Raw genomic sequence first — 18,757 nt, forward strand, 5'->3', positions numbered from 1 at the left:
CTGGATGGGGTCCAGTTCAGAACATTCTGTCCAGCCTCCTGTGTTGGCAGGTCCTCCACAGCAGGTCTGTGCACCTAATTCTCTTCTTTCCTGATACGAGTGCGCTAGCAGCATCAGGCCACTGTACCACAGGAATTAGCTGTGAGGCCTGCAATCTGAGTCACAGGTGATAATTTTGTGCATATCATATAATTATTCATAAATGAAAGGAAAATTTTATTCCAGCTACCCACTCTTGTTAGGGGCAGTCACTCCTAAGTAGGTCTCACTAGTTTCAGTCCTGATCCCCTGATGTGGTCACCCACTCATCCATCCATCCATCTGCCTACTAATTCTTCCTTCTGACCATCCATCCCTCCTTCCATCTATCCAACCATTCACCCTTCCTTTTTCCTTCCTTCCAAACATCCATTCATGTTTACTTCTTCTGTTTATCCTGTCAGTCCTCTCCTTCCATCCAACTATTCTCACTCTTCTTTCCCTCCTCCCTTCTGCCCATCTATTCATCCTAACCTTCCTTCCATCCCTCTATCAATTTGTCCTTAACCCTTCTATCTTTCTATCTTTTGACTTGTCTTTCTATTGAACTATCCAGTCATCTAACCTTCTATTCACTCATTCAAGCACCTTCCATCCAATTTTCCTTCTGTTCACACATTTTCCATCTTTCTATTCTTCCTTTACTTCATCAATCTATCCTTCCTTTCTTCCACCCATCTGTCCACTCACCTTTTTCTTCCATTCATCCATCCACCCACCCATTCTTCCATCCAGTCAACCTTCCATCATTCTCTAATCTCTTCCATTCCTCTACCCATCTCTCTATCTTTTCATTCGTCCATCATTTATCCAGCCATCCATCCTTCCCCAATTCATCCATCCCATTCATTCACTATCCATGATTTTATATTTTATCTTTCTTCTTTGCTTTCTTTCTTCCATTCTTCCTTTCAACTCTCATATCCATCTTTGTATCATTTAGTCCATTCTTCTATCCAACCATCATTCAACTTTCCATCAAGATTTCTTCCTTCTTTCTTTCCTTCCTTCCATCCATCCATCCCAACATGCCTCTCTCTATTTTTTCAATTTATCAAATGCTTATTTATATCAATAACTACTGCATATAGGATTGTTTTATGAAGTGCTCTGGGGGGGATAGAAGCCAAGAAATAAAAATTCCCTATCTCCAGGAGTTTATACTTTACTCTTCCAGCAGGTGGGACAACAGAGAGAAACAAACATATGATGAGGGAGGATGTGGTGAGCACTGCTGGAAATAGTTAGTGTCTTAGGGACACAGAGACATGAACCTGCTTCCACTCTGGGGGTGGGGTTGCTGGGCAGGCTTCATATAGGAGGTGGCATTAGATATAAGGCTTAAAATGAGCAGGAGCAACAACGTGCAAAAAGGACTGGGGGTGGTCAATCTTAATTAAAGAAGGACCCTGGGCAAAGGCACAGACACAGGTACATTTAGGGAACAACTTGATTTGGGTAGGATACGTGGGTGAAATATGACTGGAAAAGCAGGCTGTGGCCATATAATACAGGCTAAGGAGTCTGGAGCTTATCCTGAGATGATAAAGCATCAGTGAAGGTTGGGAGTAAGAGAGAAACATGATCATAATCAAATTTGCAGAGGAGAATGGATGGGATGGATGCAATACGGGAGCCTAGAGACCGGTTGGGAGGCTTGTGGCTTGAGCAGTGGGAATGGAGCTGGGCTTGGATGGGTGGGCTTTGCTGGAGAGGCCCCAGCTCCTAATTGCCCCAACTGCAGATTTTGCACATGAGGCAGCCTTCCCAGGGGCTGAGCAAAAGACTGAACAGGGTCCAGCATGGAACTGGCCCCAAACCTCCTGCTCTCACTTAGCCAGGCAGCTGGGTGCCACCTGCTGGTGTCTGGAGCCTTGCCTGGTTGGAGGAAGGGGGTTGTTTCCATTCCAGTTTTCTGTCCTGGTGGAATAAGCCACCATTCAGAGAACAGGCATTGTTTGGGGCTCTAGCACCCAAGTGTAAACCCTTCCCTTTCTGACATCCCCTCCTAGCTGTCAAGATAAGCTGAGCCTGAATTCAGCCCACCAGTCGTGGTGCAGTTGGGGGTCCCCCAGGATTGGGTCACAGTCTCTGGCAAGCTCAGGCCAATGCATAGGGTATCTCCCTCGCACCTTCAAAGTTCCTGGAAGGTGTGACCATTTTTCCATGTAAGTTTGTGCCTTTGCAGTCCTTGGTCCAACACTTTAAAAAATGTAAAACTGACCAACCAACAGGGACTCACAACTCAGTCATTATATCTCAGCTATCTGTCAAAGCTGAATCTCCTGGCCCCATGCCAGTCACTCTTCCTGGAAAACTGCAGAGCTGTGAGGGCCTCGGAGTTCTCTTAGTCTGATTCCTCATTTTACAAAGGTTGAAAGTACAACCTGCACTAACAAGGCACTGACCCAAGGTCACAAAAATATCAGGGTTGAGAGGGAACTAGACCCCACCCAGCCCAGGACTCTTTCTTCCCCACTTTTCTCAGCACGTACAATCGAGCCTCACTTTATATTCCTCAAGATAGACTTTCTGCATAACCCCCATGAAGGGCCAGCATCTCTCCAAGTCTCTGAAAGTCAATCAAATTTTAAAGGCTGTTGGGAACTGGCTGGTGCCTCTAGAGAGGAAAGGGAAGGCTGATTTACTACACTGGGAGCTTGATCACCTACATACAAGGGGGTGGCGATGTGGGAGACTGAGATTTTCTTGGCCAAAAGTTCAGATAAATGATGAATGAAATTTTTAATGAAAGAGAAGAGATTGGACTCTCACTATACCTCTCGTTGGAGTTCAGAATAAGGTGGGAGCCAGGATGATGGCTCTGACAGAGTAGGGAGTGGGAGGGATTTCCTGTCTCCATCCACCAGGGTCAACTTTCTGGAACCCTAGGGTGATGCTTTTGCTCTCTGCCTGCACTCAGATCTCACTGACAAGCCTTATAGCGAAGGTGCTGCAGTATTCTGATATGGCATCCATCAAAGCCCTTCGGACCCTCCGTGCCCTGCGGCCACTGCGGGCCCTGTCTCGATTTGAAGGCATGCGGGTAAGACTTATCTCCTAATTACTCTGGTCTGCAGCACTTGGTACCCATTCCCCCTTTACGGCCTCCATACTACTGACCCTGAGCTCCAGGCCCTACCCCCACAGGTCAGCTCAGGGGTCCCCAGTTTCTGCTGTTACGTTGGTGGTGCTGCAGTATCCTAACTCTCCTAGTTCTCCTTCAAGTCCCTCTGTAAGCCCGCTTCCCTTCTCACCTCAAACATCACATCTACCAGGACTCAGACCTCACTCTCTCCTGCTCTTAGTGAGGCAATCCTGCTTCACAGCGTCACAAGCATCTCTTACCTCAATCTCCCCACCCTGCCTTTTGTCCTTATCGCCAAAATCTCCGGAACACCCCAAGCTCTTCATCTTTCCATGACAAATGAGCCTTGCCTCTGACACTCCATTTAAATGCAGTGACACCAGCGGCTCAGCAGCTCAGTCACCACCCACTGGAATGCATCTTCTCTCCAACCCAGCACAGTCATTGGGTCCTATGGAGTCTCTCCTTTCATCCATCCCTCTCCTCATCCAAGGCTTTCAGCCACCACTTCGCCCTCACTGTCTTCCTCAGGATGGAATGCTCACAAGTCTGGCCCTTGTCTTATAGGGGATGAGGGACTGCTCATTTTCTCCCCTCCCCTTCCACATAATTATGAAAGTCTTCTGGTACAGAAAGCAAGGTTTGCTTTCTTCCTCCACCACTGCCTCAAAGAAGACATCGTACCTTCAAAACAAAAGTGGACTTTTAAAATTAACTTGTATCTTTACAAACGCTAGAAGCTTATGATTGAAGTACTTTGATGTTTATTTTATTTTATCTCCAGGTTGCTAATTTACAAATAAACAAGTTTGTGAATATGGATTTGGGTTTTCACTGATTCTTGACCAAAGGACACTATAAACTGTATTTTATAAACATATAGTTTATAAAATAAAGCAAAGTTCTAGAAGTCTGTATGTGCAAGTACAAAACACACACTGGCACCCCTAAATGAGTATGTATGTGCTTGTAAGTGTGTCCATCTCCTCAATCCTAAGGAGAGACACTGAAACCTGCCCTGAATGAACTTTAGAGAGAATGTATAAACCCATCCTCACTGCCCAGTGTCTCTGTCTTCTGAGTCTGAATTATGGCTCTAATTAACCCACTTCTCTTGCTTCCACTGGCTCATGAAGCAGCCCGAGTGAGGGTAGAAAGAACTGGGATTGGGCAAGAAGGGTGTGGCATCGGTGGGGTTCCAGATCTTTCTGCCTTTCCCCCCAGGTGGTGGTAGATGCCCTGGTGGGCGCCATCCCCTCCATCATGAACGTCCTCCTCGTCTGCCTCATCTTCTGGCTCATCTTCAGCATCATGGGTGTGAACCTCTTCGCAGGGAAGTTTCAGAAATGCATCAACAAGACCAGTGAAGGCTTTCTTCTTGTGCCTTGGACTACTGTGAATAACATGTCTGACTGTGAACGTCAAAACCACACTGGAAGCTTCTTTTGGGTCAATGTGAAGGTCAACTTTGATAATGTTGCAATGGGCTACCTCGCACTTCTGCAGGTGGTGAGTCCTGAGATCAACCGTGTCTCTTCCTTTGGCTGCTCGATAAAGTGGAGGGCCTGGGGTCTCCCAGAAGATGCTATGTGGAGACTTTGCAAGGGGTAGCACTCAGTGGGAAGTGAGATTATTCCCTGTTCCTACAGACTGCACCATGAGGCTAGAGGGCCCTACCAATGAGTGTGATCTCCCAGTAGTGCAATTAGACCAATTTGGGCTAATAGAATAGAATAAAGGGATAGGCCTGCCATGGGGCTATATCAGGTGATGACTTAGAATTCACTACTTGTACAAAATAGACCTGGTATAGCCACACAGACTGAACAGTCTTCTATTGCAGATCGTCTCCTAGAGGGTAATAAATTATGTTCCAGTCTATTGTAATGATAGATAATGCTTGTGATGATGACAGTCAATAACATTCATGCTTCCACTCATTCATTCATCCTTTGCCTTCATCCACTTGTTCATTCAGTGTTAATGCAATTGCTTATACATTTGTCATGCAGTTACCCACAGCTTCCTGCACTCCACCCTTTGTTCATGCATTCGTTCAACAACAAGTCTCTGAGTAGCTATGGTGTGCTAGGCACTGAAATCAGAGTCATGTCAGAACTGGCTCCAGGGGGGCCAATGCTCTATGAGAAAAACAGACAAATAAGTGAATCAAAACAGAGGCCGATGTAGATGGATGGGCAGACACTGAGTGGCCTCTGTTCCTTGTTTCCAGGCAACCTTTAAAGGCTGGATGGACATCATGTACGCAGCTGTCGATTCCCGGGAAGTGAGTCTCAGCCCGTGGTGACTACCGCCTCCCGCTCTGTGCCTCCCGCCCACATTAGTCTATTTGAAATGGGGTGAAGGTGGCCTTGGTACTGGAAAAGGCGATCACCCAGCAGTCTGGCACTATCCCCCCCGGAGCAGTGTCCAGCTGGCCTTCTGTTGGATATTTAAGCTGACCTAGTCTCCTAGGCTTCTCAAGTTCTTCCTCTGTTCACCGTTGAGGAAATTATCAGATAACCTCTAAAGGACTGTGCATGAGGGCGCTCCCTGGGCAGAGGCAGGGGCAAGGGCAGTGGCTAGCTAGAACAGTGGAATTTCAGGTACTGTCACGGCAGCCAGGTGGAGGAGATGGGTGCTGTTGGGGAAGGACCCTTCCCTGCTGGGGCACAAGACACTGCTGATGCCCTGCCCCATATCCCCTCAACCCACCTCTAAGTTCACTCTCATCCTTTGTTTCTTATTCTGTCTGAGATTTGATTTTCTTCAGTGCCTCAGAGCTGGCTCAGCAGCTCTTCCCCCAAGGGCAGAGGACTTCGAGTCTACAGGGGCAACCCTCACAAATAAGCTCTGGGAGTCTGTAGATAAAAGCTCTCACTTCCCTGTCCCTTGGAGGTACAAATCTGAAGTGTGTTCTACAGTCCTTAGAGCATGGAGTGCCTGTTGCCCATGGTAGTGGTGCTGCCTTTATCCTGTTCCTGCCTCCCCCTCTCTCACTTCTGCTTCCTGGGATCACCTCGCAAATAAGCCACCTGCAGCCAGGTCCTTGTCTCAGGGTTCTTTGGGGTAAACACAAGCTAAGATGCCCCCTCGTCCCCATGCCCCCACTTGTCTGCTCACAGGTGAACATGCAGCCCAAGTGGGAGGACAACGTGTACATGTACTTGTACTTCATCATCTTCATCATTTTTGGCAGCTTCTTCACACTCAATCTCTTCGTTGGGGTCATCATTGACAACTTCAACCAACAGAAAAAAAAGATAAGTGGGGCTTAGGTGTTTCTGTGGTAGTGATGAGTCTTAGACTTACCGTCGATCCCCGGGCCTCGTGACTGAAGCAACACTAGTCACAGCCCCCATGCCTGACCAGGAGCCCAATCTTGGCTTTTAGCACCAACACCGACCTTTGCCCCCTGATTGCAGGCTTCACCCCTGTCTGGGGTCTGGGCCCAGAAAGGACTGAAGGCTGCCATCTGGGGGCAATAACAGTGGTGTGTGTTATCCTATCTCTCTGCACTTAGGGGGCCAGGACATCTTTATGACAGAGGAGCAGAAGAAGTACTACAATGCCATGAAGAAATTGGGCTCCAAGAAGCCCCAGAAGCCCATCCCACGACCCCTGGTGAGCCCCAGAGCTCGCCTCTCTAGCAGAAAGTGTCTGGAAATCCAACCTGACAGCCCATGCCTGTGCTGGTAGGCGTCTGGCCAATGCTGTCTGTGGAGGAGGAGATCTGGGTTGATTTTGAGGATGAGGTAATGAGAGTTCCCAGGCCCAAGGAAGAAAAGTCTGCAAGAAGCAACTCTGATCTTCTGGAGTGAACATACTCCTGCAGGTTTCCAGATAGACCTGTTTAGGGAAGTACTTGAGTTGCCCAACAGGCTTAAGTTTCCAGCACCAGATCAGGAACAGATTAGGCTAAATGATAGTAAGGATGGTTAGAGCCCTGAGATGAAACATTTGTGGTTATGCATTTTGATGTAGGTTGCAACGGATTGCCAGCCTCACCCCACATTCTACCCCATGCCTACAGGAAGACAGAGAGGAAATAGCCAAACCCAACCACCCTGGGATCCTGGGCCCAGTCATGGTCATGGTCAGGTGACACAATAGGAACCAAAAATTATCCTACTCTAGTGTTTAAAGACTGACCAAAACTTAGAGGCATACTCCCCTGTGATTCCTTTATTCAAAAAGATCCATGGCACAGTCCCATTAGCCCTTCCCCACACAAGGGCAAAACCTAAGGACCTTCAGCAAAGGTACAGGCCTTTCCCTAAATGAATCAGGGAGACATACATTCTGTTGGCCAAGACATTATAATTTCTAAATCAAGGCATGGGGTTTGCATAAGGTACTAAAAACTTCATGAGCACAAAGTCTTAAAAACATTTACAGGAGGAGAAGAAAATGCTATGACCTTTCACATGCTTTACTTGGAAACAGTGGTCACAAATGTATTACTATTCTCCATTCTGATAAGAAGTGTTACAACGGGGAGTGATAAGATGTTCAGACCTCTGTAGGGGCAGAGGTGTCCTTCCAAATACCTCATAAGATCAAGATAACTGGGGTTGAGTTAGCCTGAGGGAGAGTCCCTAAGGCTCAGGGAGTATCCCTCCAATGTCCAGTGGGCAGGAACAGGCTCAAAATTAGAAGATGTAGGTGAAAGGCTGAGCCCAGCCAATCAGAGTCAAGCAGGGGTTACGGGAGAAGGATCCTAAGACCTAATGAGAAGCGAGCAGTTATGTCCCTGCTGACCTTTTCTGGTGGCTGGACTGATGTTGAATCCACATTTGAACAGACACCAAGGTGTTCTGTGCTGGGGTCAACCCTTGGCAAAATCATGACAGTTTTGGGTACCCTTCCCTACATACTTACTCCATCTCTCTATAACATCTCAGCTTCTCCCCTCTCATCAGCCAATCCCACAGGCCACCTCCAGCTTCCTCCTCTCAAGGAAGACAATTTCCTTGGGACAGGGTGAGCTGCATTTCCAAAAGGGACCCTGGAAAGGACACTATCTTAATATAAAGGTAGGAACCTAATGCTGAAATTCCAGGCACTGCAGTAGGAGTGGAAGTCAGTGGTTGGGCAGGAAGACCTACAACAAAATCATCACGTCTCCTAATCAAGCCATCCCCAAGGTCCTCCAAGGTTGGCCCTGGAGGAGGTCTTCCATACGGATAAGCAAAGTGAGACCTCATAGCCCAGCTGTGTTCCTGACATTAGCCATCCCTTTGAGTGGGAGGGGGTGTATATTACTAACTAACTAACTATCCACACTATAATAGCTTTAGTGGAGGAACATGGCTCTCTCCTTAATATTCTGGTCCAGGCACAGCAAACATTATTTCCTTTGTTCCCTTTAGCATAGCTGAGGCAAGGCTGGAACATTTAAACAAGACTTTGAGGTTTAGGGATACCAAAAGGGAAACTAGCAGATCAGGGCCCAGGCGGCAATTGCATCTGGCTGCTCTCCAGGGCCCACGAGCCTTGGCCCATCCTAGCTCCTGGCCAGCATCCATATGGCAGGCAACGTCTTGGCACCCACCCCACAGTGGGACCAGCCTGATCATCTGCCCTCCACAAAGTCCAAGCAATAAGAGAAATGCCCACTCCCACCTAAGACTCACCTTCCCAGCTCCAGTTTCCTCCTCACTAGATTATTGGCACTGGAAAGGCCATCTTCTTCCCTGAGGGGTCCCAACAGGTTGAGCTGGTCAGGTAAGCTGAGCATTGGCACAGGACTCTGCTCCACAGGTGCATGGGTGCCAGTTCATGGCAGGGCCAGCCTCGGATGACATAGGGACCTCCAACACAGGCATGTACATACTACTCCTTGCCACACGTGAATCCCAAGTTCTAAATCTTATGCTTCATCCATAGCAGAGCCTAAGGCTTCCACAAGACTGGGAAATTTTATTCTATAATGTTCCCTACTATAGAAATCACTAAAATCAGGTTTCACATACTCCACTTTATAGGAAAATAATAGGCTCCAGAATATCGCATCATCAGTCACCCACTTCATCATCTCTGAGAGCCCCGAGGGTTGCAAAGAAGTGATCCCTGCCCACAAGCTAAGCCAAGAGCAGCTAGAGAGCCGCTCCACTCCCCAGCAGCTGAATATCCAGGGCAAACTTGATGCCCAGAACTTAGTAATGTTGCCTGCTCTGTTTAGTTAGAAGTCATGAATGGGCCTCTTTTTTTTTTTTTTTTTTTTTTGCCATTTTCAGTGATGAAATGAAAGCTATTAGTGGCTCAGCATCCCAGAAAAGACATAAGCCAGCAGCTATACCTGGAGCCAGACCCACCCTGATTCTTTGCTCAAACCCTGCAGGGTAGCAACCCATCCCCACCATGAAGCAGAAAGCAGGAACCAGCCCTGTCACAGCCCTTCTCCCCTTTGTGGCTCCTGGGAGCTCCCTGGTGAGACTCATGACAGGTTCCTTTCTCCCTCACAGCCGCTCACGCAGAGCCCTGTACACAGTACACATTCAGGAAGTGCCTTTTGTACAGAATTAAATGTAATCAACCTAGTGGAGTGGCTTTATAATTCTGTTTGAAGTGTGTGTAATTCAGAGCTGTCCGTTCTGTCATCCATTCATTCATCTGCCTATTGATCATCTGTTGCATTCCAGATACTATGCAGACCCTGGGGATAGGGCAGTGAGAGATGTTCCTGCCCTCACAGAGATGACAGTTCAGTGAGACAGGAAAACAATTAGTAAAAATCACACACATATTAATTCACAGGCTGGAGAAATTGCCAAGGGAGAAAGAATGGCGTGAAGAGCAAAGGGTACATAGGACTAAGCCTTGAGGAACTCTAATATCTAAAGGTTGAGTAAAGAAGACTCTAAAAAGAGCAGACAGAAAGGCAAGAAGAGAACCAGGGAAGTAAGCCCTCTGGGAACCAAGAAAAGAGAGTTTCAAGGCAGAGGGGGCGGTAAGCGATGCCAAACCAGTATGTTGGACGTTACGAGTGATCTTAACAAGCACCATTTCAATGGCAGGATGGGAACAAAAGCTATGTTGGAGGCTGAGGCGTGAATGGGAAACAGTGATTGCACACAACTCCTTCAAGAAATTTAACTGTGAAGTGAAGAGAGAAGTAGGCTGGTAGCTGGAGAGAGATGTGAGATTCAGGAAGATTTTTCTCTAAGTTAGGAAAAACTAGGTCATTAGAGATTTAGGTAAGGAACCGAGAGCTAATAGCCAAGAGTGGCCAAGTGTGGCCAAGAGTCTCACTCATCAGTAATGAAGCAGAGGGACCAGGAGGTCAGTAAGTGGTAGCGATGAAGAGGGGGCAAAGGAAGGCTAACTTGAAGACACAGGCATCAGAGGAGGAAGGGTTTTACAAGACACAGGAGGAGCAAAGGTCTGGGAGTGACAATGGGGAACAAGAGGGACCTCAGCTCTGCCCCCAGCCCTAGGGTCCATGGCATGAGGAGAGTGAGCAGCCACTGATAGGAGGAGAAGTTTGCAGATCAAGGCAGGTGAGTTCCACAGAGCTCAGAAGTGTCTGAGAAGGTGAGGGTGGAGGATGAGATTGGAATCAAGAGCTCACAGACCAGTAAGATGTTAACAGCACAGGAAAGTCTAGAGGGCCACACCAGGAAAAATTTTTTAAACACCATAAAAATAGCCCCCTAAAAATGATCTCTTGGTTGTCCAGACCACTCTGCCTCTCTCCAAGAATGCAAACAACCAAGACCTGCTTAGACATCTGCACAAAATGAATCAGCTATATGTATGCATATATCCCCATATCCCCTCCATCTTGAGCCTCCCTCCCATCCTCCCTATACCACCCCTCTAGGTCATCACAAAGCACTGAGCTTATCTTCCTGTGATATGCAGCAGCTTCAAGGCTATGGGGATTTAGGTGGCCCAGAGAAAGGACTGGAGGGGCACTGCAAGTGGAGGGAAGAGCGTGGACAAGGACAAAGTGCCTAGTGACTTCGTGGGGCCAGGAGAGGCAATGAGGTAGAAACAACTAAGAGTGAGATTTTGGAGGGTTAGGATTCTGCTTCTGTTGGGATGTGGAGTGTGAGGGAGACAAAAGAGACAGACTTTAAAAACCCATCTGTGAAGAACACAGCCTCTCCAGATGCCTGGTTTATGTTGCTAAAAGGCCTGATGTACCATCTCTTGTTTTCTCAGAACAAGTACCAGGGCTTTGTCTTTGACATCGTGACAAGGCAGACTTTCGACATCATCATCATGGTCCTCATCTGCCTCAACATGATCACCATGATGGTGGAGACTGATGAGCAGAGTGAAGAAAAGACAAAAATCCTAAACAAAATCAACCAGTTCTTTGTGGCCGTCTTCATTGGCGAGTGTGTCATGAAGATGTTCGCCTTGAGGCATTACTACTTCACCAATGGCTGGAATGTATTTGACTTAATTGTCGTGGTCCTTTCCATTGGAAGTAAGTGGGCATCGCATGTGGTGGGGACACCCAGCCTCTACTTGGTCTTGTTTTGGCTGCTCTTTCAAAACCAAGGGGACAGCTAACAAACTTTTAAAAACCTACGTTGTATGTTAGAGGAGCCCAGTATTTGCTGCTTTGCAAGAGCAGCAGATTTAAAATGCCCCGGGCCTCTCAGTGAAATGCAGAGGTTCCACTAGCCTTCTCCATGCTGCCGTGAAGGGTATTCAGGCACCTACCGTGTGTGCAGCCATCGCCAGAAATTTGGGAGCCGATAGGGAACAATCACGCACAAGAAAACCTAAGATGATGGAGTTTCCAATGGGTCTTATCTTTATGGCCTTCAAAGCAGAGAGTGGGTGCTGTGGTGTGAGGTGAGTCATAAAATACTTTCTGGAAAAGGAGGTGGTTGCCAGAAGAGTGAGGAAAGACCAGGAGGAGATTGTTCAAAGGAGATTCTTAAGTCAAGGGTCTGGAATTAAATCTCTGTATAACTGTCCACTTAGGGAATATGAGTGACAGTAAAGTCAAGGGACCAATGCCAAGAGATCAATGCTATTATGACCTAGTCTGGGTGTTGTTGAATGACAGGCTCAGTATTTGGGGGCCAACGGTGTTCAGAGAAAATGAATGGAGTCAGAGGTTAAAATGGGGATTGGAGCCACCATAATTGAGTGTTTGCTGAGTTCTGAGCACTGGGCTGGGATCCACGGATCTCCACAGCAGCCCTGGGAAGGAGTGTTACTATACTTATTTTATACATTTAATATGGAGCCTCAGAGATTAAGAAAGTTATGCAAGGTCATATAGTTTGTAAAGGGTGGAGCTGAATTTAGACCATGCTAATATTCTTTTTAATAAACTAACAGCCTCCTACCAAAGACCAAGATACCGTCCCTGGCCTTCGTGTGGTTTAGCCAAAGTTGGATCCTATAAAGGCCAAATCCCAGCACACCAGGTTTACTTTGCTTTGTAAATATATCCTGACCTATTATATCATGACCTCCTTACTTTTCATGTCAGGGCATAGCTGTAGATTTTATTTTCCATTGATTTGCTATCAAGAGCTAATAGCATCTGAATACAACAAAAGCAGCACTTAATCTCTCTATCCTGGTGCTGAAACACAGCCTTGGGTTGTGTTTGTTTGGGGAGTTTAAATTTATTTTTGTTTTGTTTTATTTTCCTATTGCTGCTGGGTTTTCCAGGGGCGGGGTGGGGGAGGTTTGTTTTGTTTGTTTGTTTGCCTTCCAAAGTGAGAGACTCTAAAGGCCATTTTTAATTTTATATTAGAGAAGGGAGCTTGCTTATGTGACTTCCCATATCAGTACTATAGAAATAAAATATACTCAGAGTACTCCATTCTATTATGGGGACACCTTAACTACCAGTTCCTATGACCTACACAGAAACACCCGTCACTGGACAGAAATCACTCATAACGACAGCTCGAAAACAAGTGCAAGAACCCACTAGCCATTCTTCCACTCTCCCTCCCTCTCCCCTTCTTCCTTTCCACCTGTAAGACATGTATTGATTGTCTAATTGTTACAAGTATGAAGACTCATTCTCCCTTGTAAAGGTAGGCTAGTTGGCTGGCAGAATCTTAGTAGATTATAAAAACACATATGTATCTCACACTATGGGAAAATGCCCCAGTTAAACTGGACTTTAAGAGAGGGGCTTTCATAAAGATTTCATAATACAAAATTATAATTATCCCAATTCTCCTCCATTTCCTTCCTCCTTCCAACACAATACTGTGACCACCCATATTCATAGGACAAAAGGCGAGTAGGAGAATGGAATCAAGGGCACCCTGGCAAGGAGAGAGAGCTTCTATCGTACCCCTCACCATTTCTCCCGAGAGGTTTTGAATCCTGTTTGACCTAAAGGCCTTGCCTAATCTTTGGTGGTCTTAACAGGCCTCCACAGGTCCCCAAGACCAAGTTTCACAAATCTTCAAGTTAGATATCACATAGGGAGATATACACACTCTTGTTCATAGTTCGGGTTAGGGGGCTATAAATGACCTTAAACTAGCCCATCTCTAGGCCCTAACACAGAGTTCAAACACAGCTGGAAATGAAAGAAACAAATAAAATCTATTATGCAGACAGCTGGCCATTCAAAACCATTCTGTTTTAGCTGTCAGCAAGGTGCCCAAGTCCTCAGGCCCCTTATAATTAATACTAGGCTCTGTACAATTATCCACAGGCCCATGTGCCAGGAACTGAGTCAGTCTTCGCAGTAGGAGATAGGGAGATGAATCACAGTGGGTCCCAGCCTTCACAGAGCACAGGACCAGGGTGGAAGTAAAGGCATGACCCAAAGGCTGAATTCTCAGGAAAGAGCCGGGTCTATGTTACAGACGGAAACAGACAATGGACTGTGAGCATGTGGAACAGGGTGCAATCACTTTCAGCTGAACTAGGCTGCAGAAATTGGGTTTTGACCACGTAGGTTGACTAAGAATGTATCTGGATGGAGGGAAAGATAAGAACATGGTGGGAAAGGTGAGACTTACTCGAGGGAGACAGGATTTATGCAATGGACACTTACTGAGCCCCTACTTTATGCCATCCACTGTGCCAGGCTCAGAGGGTCCAGAGTCCCTGAATATGGGTGCTCACTTGGAGGTCCATACCAGGCAGAGAAGAGGGGGTGTGATCCAGTCAACTTTGTCAGGGCTCATGGTTGGAAGTACTAATTAGATCATTTCCCCTCACTTTTAAAGGCCTGGTGTTTTCTGCAATTCTTACATCACTTGGAAATTTATTCTCCCCAACGCTTTTCCGAGTCATCCGCCTGGCCCGGATCGGCCGCATCCTCAGGCTGATCCGCGGGGCCAAGGGCATCCGCACGCTGCTCTTCGCGCTCATGATGTCCCTGCCCGCCCTCTTCAATATTGGGCTGCTGCTCTTCCTGGTCATGTTCATCTACTCCATCTTCGGCATGGCCAACTTCGCCTACGTCAAGTGGGAGGCTGGCATTGATGACATGTTCAACTTCCAGACCTTCGCCAACAGCATGCTCTGCCTCTTCCAGATCACCACGTCGGCAGGCTGGGACGGGCTCCTCAGCCCCATCCTCAACACGGGGCCTCCCTACTGCGACCCCAACCTGCCCAACAGCAACGGCACTAGAGGGGACTGTGGGAACCCCATCGTGGGCATCCTCTTCTTCACCACCTACATCATCATCTCCTTCCTCATCGTGGTCAACATGTACATTGCGGTGATTCTGGAAAACTTCAATGTGGCCACGAAGGAGAGTACGGAGCCCCTGAGCGAGGATGACTTTGACATGTTCTACGAGACTTGGGAAAAGTTCGACCCGGAGGCCACCCAGTTCATTACCTTCTCTGCCCTCTCAGACTTTGCAGACACACTCTCTGGCCCCCTGCGGATCCCAAAACCCAATGGGAATATATTAATCCAGATGGACTTGCCCTTGGTCCCTGGAGATAAGATCCACTGTTTGGACATCCTGTTTACCTTCACCAAGAATGTTCTGGGAGAATCTGGGGAGTTGGATTCTCTGAAGGCAAATATGGAGGAGAAATTTATGGCAACTAATCTTTCAAAAGCATCCTATGAACCAATAGCAACCACCCTCCGGTGGAAGCAAGAAGACATTTCAGCCACTGTCATCCAAAAGGCCTATCGCAGCTACGTGCTGCACCGCTCCATGACGATCGCCAATCCCCCGCCTGTGCCCAGGGCTGAGGAGGAGGCTGTGCCACTCCCAGATGAAGGCTTTGTTGCATTCGTGGCAGATGAAAACTGTGTGCTCCCAGACAAATCTGAAACTGCCTCTGCCACATCTTTCCCACCATCCTACGACAGTGTCACTAGAGGCCTTAGCGATCAAGTCAACTTAAGCACATCTAGCTCGATACAAAATGAAGGGGAGGCTGCCACTAAGGAAGCCACTGGGCCCTAGTGAGGACCCTCCAGCATGGGCACGTCCAGCTCTGATGTATCCTTCTGCTCTGTGACAACTTACCACCACCGCCTCACCAACGCATGCCACTGGTCACAATGTCAGAATGGGGCAGGGAATACAGTTGGTACCCACCTTTGGAGAAACCCTCACACACTAACAAGAGTCAGAAGCCAAGGGCATTTCCGCTGTGACTTCCCTTTTAATTTTCAATATCAGATGATGGGTTCCCTTACTTTCCAGAAAATGTCCCTGGAACATTTTATTTTGATGGTGACCAGAGCTTATATTTACCAAGACAAACACCTCAGGACCAGAATTTCCAAAGATACATGGCAAGGATGTTGCTAAAGGTCCAAGGTCATCCTCTGTGAAACACCACATAGAGACTGGCAGTGTTATTTAGGATTTTGCATGACTGCATGCTGAGAGCTGCCGGACAGCTGCTCCAGCCCAGGGTAATACCTGTGGTCTATGTCATGAAAGGCCTCTGAGATACCCATTAAAATTAATATTTTTAAAGGTATGTCAAAACCAATGTTATATCCTAAAGCATCATTTTAAAAAATTATGTGACACTGACATGTCATAAATCACGTCTCCTTCACTTTCAGGGTTCCTGATATTTTGCAGTTTGGGTTCAGGCTGGGTAGGCAGGAAGGAGCATTGTCCTGGGAGCCTGTTCTCATCCTAACTAACTCTCCCACTGCTTGCCTGGCTGACCTGGGCCAAACTCATTCCCCTCTGAACCACTTCCCCATGGTGGCGGAGGGCAGAATGGACAGTCTTTGCAGCCTTTGCATTTCATGTTGTAGAACTCAGTGATGCCCTGTCCCAATTCAGACAACGAAAATACTCTCCCCTGAAGCGGCAATGGCCAGACCTTTCTGCTGTATGGCCAAAAGACAGCTTTTGAATATATTCTAGAGGCTGTTTCACCTCTCATAGACTTAAGGATGGAGGTTTTCACATTCCCCTCGGACCAGGACTCCATAATTAGTATAATCAAAAATAAAGGAACATTTTGAGAAAGATGATCTGGGAGACAAAAGGTAAGGCCAATACTTTCTTTAACTCATCCTACAAATGTTTTTAAGTACCTATTATATGACAGGCACTGCTCTAAGCACAAGACATAATGAGAGTTAAGCCCCAAAAGATTCACTGGATTTATGCATTGAATGGTGGAAGGGTTGCCAAGGGATGATATTCAGGCCAAAGTCACATGGCAGGTCTTGAGATGAAAGAGATTAAGAAGTTCGTGTGATAGCATAAGACATAAAGGGTCTTAATGAGAGCCATGATCGTCTATTAACTCTTGGGACATTCCTTGCCATGATGACAAGGCTCAGGTCAATTCATTGATAAGTATTTTATCGCTTCATAAGATTTCCCGTTTATTCTATTACAAAGACTAAAGACTGGTCCCCCTGACAGGCTTCATGGACACAGATTTTTCTGGGGCCGCACAGAAAAATCTATCCTTTCTCTATCGCAGTTGGCCCAGCAGAGGCCAAAGAGGCTTTCGAAATGCTTATTGGGGTTTGCAAGCACCCACAGAAGCAGGTTAATAAGATGATGATGGAATAGCTGAGGGCACAGGCTGACCCAGTACAGATCAGCTGTTCTCTGGATGCTTGGTTTGTATCTAAAAGATGAGTTCAACCAAATGGCACTGGACCAGAGAGCACACATATTCACTGTGCAGCTACTTCAACGGCTAAATCTCATGCAGCCGATGAAAATGCCCTCGGAGAGGATGCTTGCCCAAGTGTTTATAAGACAGCTGGGTGGACAGAGAGCTTAGGGAGTGGCTTACTTTTACAATGTTTTGTGGAAGACTTAAATGTACCCAACCATCAGACTAGTTTTATTAAGTAGATGATATTATTCTCAAATATATTCTTGTTACATATTTTGTCCCAGCTTGTGAGTTGAATTGTGTCCCCCGCAAAAGATAAGGACCCCTACCTAAAACTGTATGGTACCTAGGAATCTGACCTTATTTGTACTTAAAATCAGTTCCAGGTGTATCTATATTTGAAAGGCAAATCTATAAACGTTTTAGAAGATAATATAGGAAACTATGTGACCATAAAATTTTAAAAAGGCTGATAAACTTGACTACATTAAAATTTAGAACATAAATTCATGAAAATAGATCATTAAAAAGAATGAAAAGGCAAGCTGTCAAGTGGATAAAATAAATAAAACACATCCAACAAAAGTCTAATATTCAGAGATTTTTATTAACATCTATAAATCAATACAAAATAGACAACACAGTAGGAAAAATGGCAAGAGATTTGAAAAGGCACATCACAAAGGAGGAAACCTGAATAATCAATAAGCATATGAAAGAGCACACAATCCTAATTAGTAATCAGGGAAATTCAAATTAAAACCATAGTGAAATATCACTACACACCTATCAGATTTATAAAAGTTTTAGAATCTAACAAATATCAACTGCTGGCAAAGATGTAGAGCAACAGGAAGTTTAATGCACTGCTGGAGCATGTAAATTGGTACAACCATTTTGCAAAACAGTTTAACTTAAACTTTTTACATATACTCGTGACTTGGGTTTTCCACTGGTAGGTATGAAACCTAGAGAAATCCATGCACACATGCTCTAGGAGACATGAACAAGATTTCTTATTATCATTGTTCATAATAGACCCAAATTAGAAACAACGTAATGTCCATCAGCAGTAGAATAAATTAATAAATTGTGGTACATTTTTAAAATGTAATTTTATGTGGTAATGAGAATGAGATATAGCCTTGTACAAGTTTATGGATGAATCTTAAAAACATAATATTGAGTGAAAGAAGCCAGTCACCAAACTATATATACTATATGATTTTATGAGGTTCAAAATCAGGCAAAATTAAATATACTGTTTAGGGATGCATAAAGAAAAGCAGGGATTTGTCCATTAAAGGCAGTGTAGAGGTTAGTAATAGGTGGAAGGAGGCATTGTGACTAGATCTCTGGCAATGTTCTAATTTCCCCCCTAGGTGGTTCTCTTTATAAGTGCTGTCTTTATAACCATGTGTTAAGCTAAGCATGTATATCTAATTGCAGTTTTCTGTGTGTGTGTTATAGCTCACAAGTTAAATTTTTTGAATAGCTTAGGTTAGATTCTCCTCCCTCTTCACAGAAGTAGTCACTATCTGCTGCTTTGAATTGTGGTGTTTCTGTCTTGGACTTGGATTATCTGAGCTGAGTTGTAAAAGGA

General features: G+C 45.9%; 1 protein-coding gene across 1 annotated transcript in view; it reads left to right on the plus strand.

The window, feature by feature from the left end:
* Positions 1 to 15,785, plus strand: part of SCN10A (sodium voltage-gated channel alpha subunit 10) — a 105,460-nt gene extending 89,675 nt beyond the window's left edge. The window contains exons 27-33 of the mRNA XM_079933130.1: positions 2,963 to 3,085; positions 4,352 to 4,636; positions 5,361 to 5,414; positions 6,253 to 6,394; positions 6,651 to 6,751; positions 11,297 to 11,567; positions 14,305 to 15,785. Of these exons, the coding sequence (XP_079789256.1) occupies positions 2,963 to 3,085; positions 4,352 to 4,636; positions 5,361 to 5,414; positions 6,253 to 6,394; positions 6,651 to 6,751; positions 11,297 to 11,567; positions 14,305 to 15,512 (2,184 nt within the window). The 3' untranslated portion in view covers positions 15,513 to 15,785. The remainder of the gene's footprint in view (positions 1 to 2,962; positions 3,086 to 4,351; positions 4,637 to 5,360; positions 5,415 to 6,252; positions 6,395 to 6,650; positions 6,752 to 11,296; positions 11,568 to 14,304) is intronic.
* The last annotated feature ends 2,972 nt before the right edge of the window (positions 15,786 to 18,757 follow it).

This window comes from Stenella coeruleoalba (genome assembly GCF_951394435.1).
Source record: "Stenella coeruleoalba genome assembly, chromosome: 10".
Taxonomy (NCBI): Eukaryota; Metazoa; Chordata; class Mammalia; order Artiodactyla; family Delphinidae; genus Stenella; species Stenella coeruleoalba.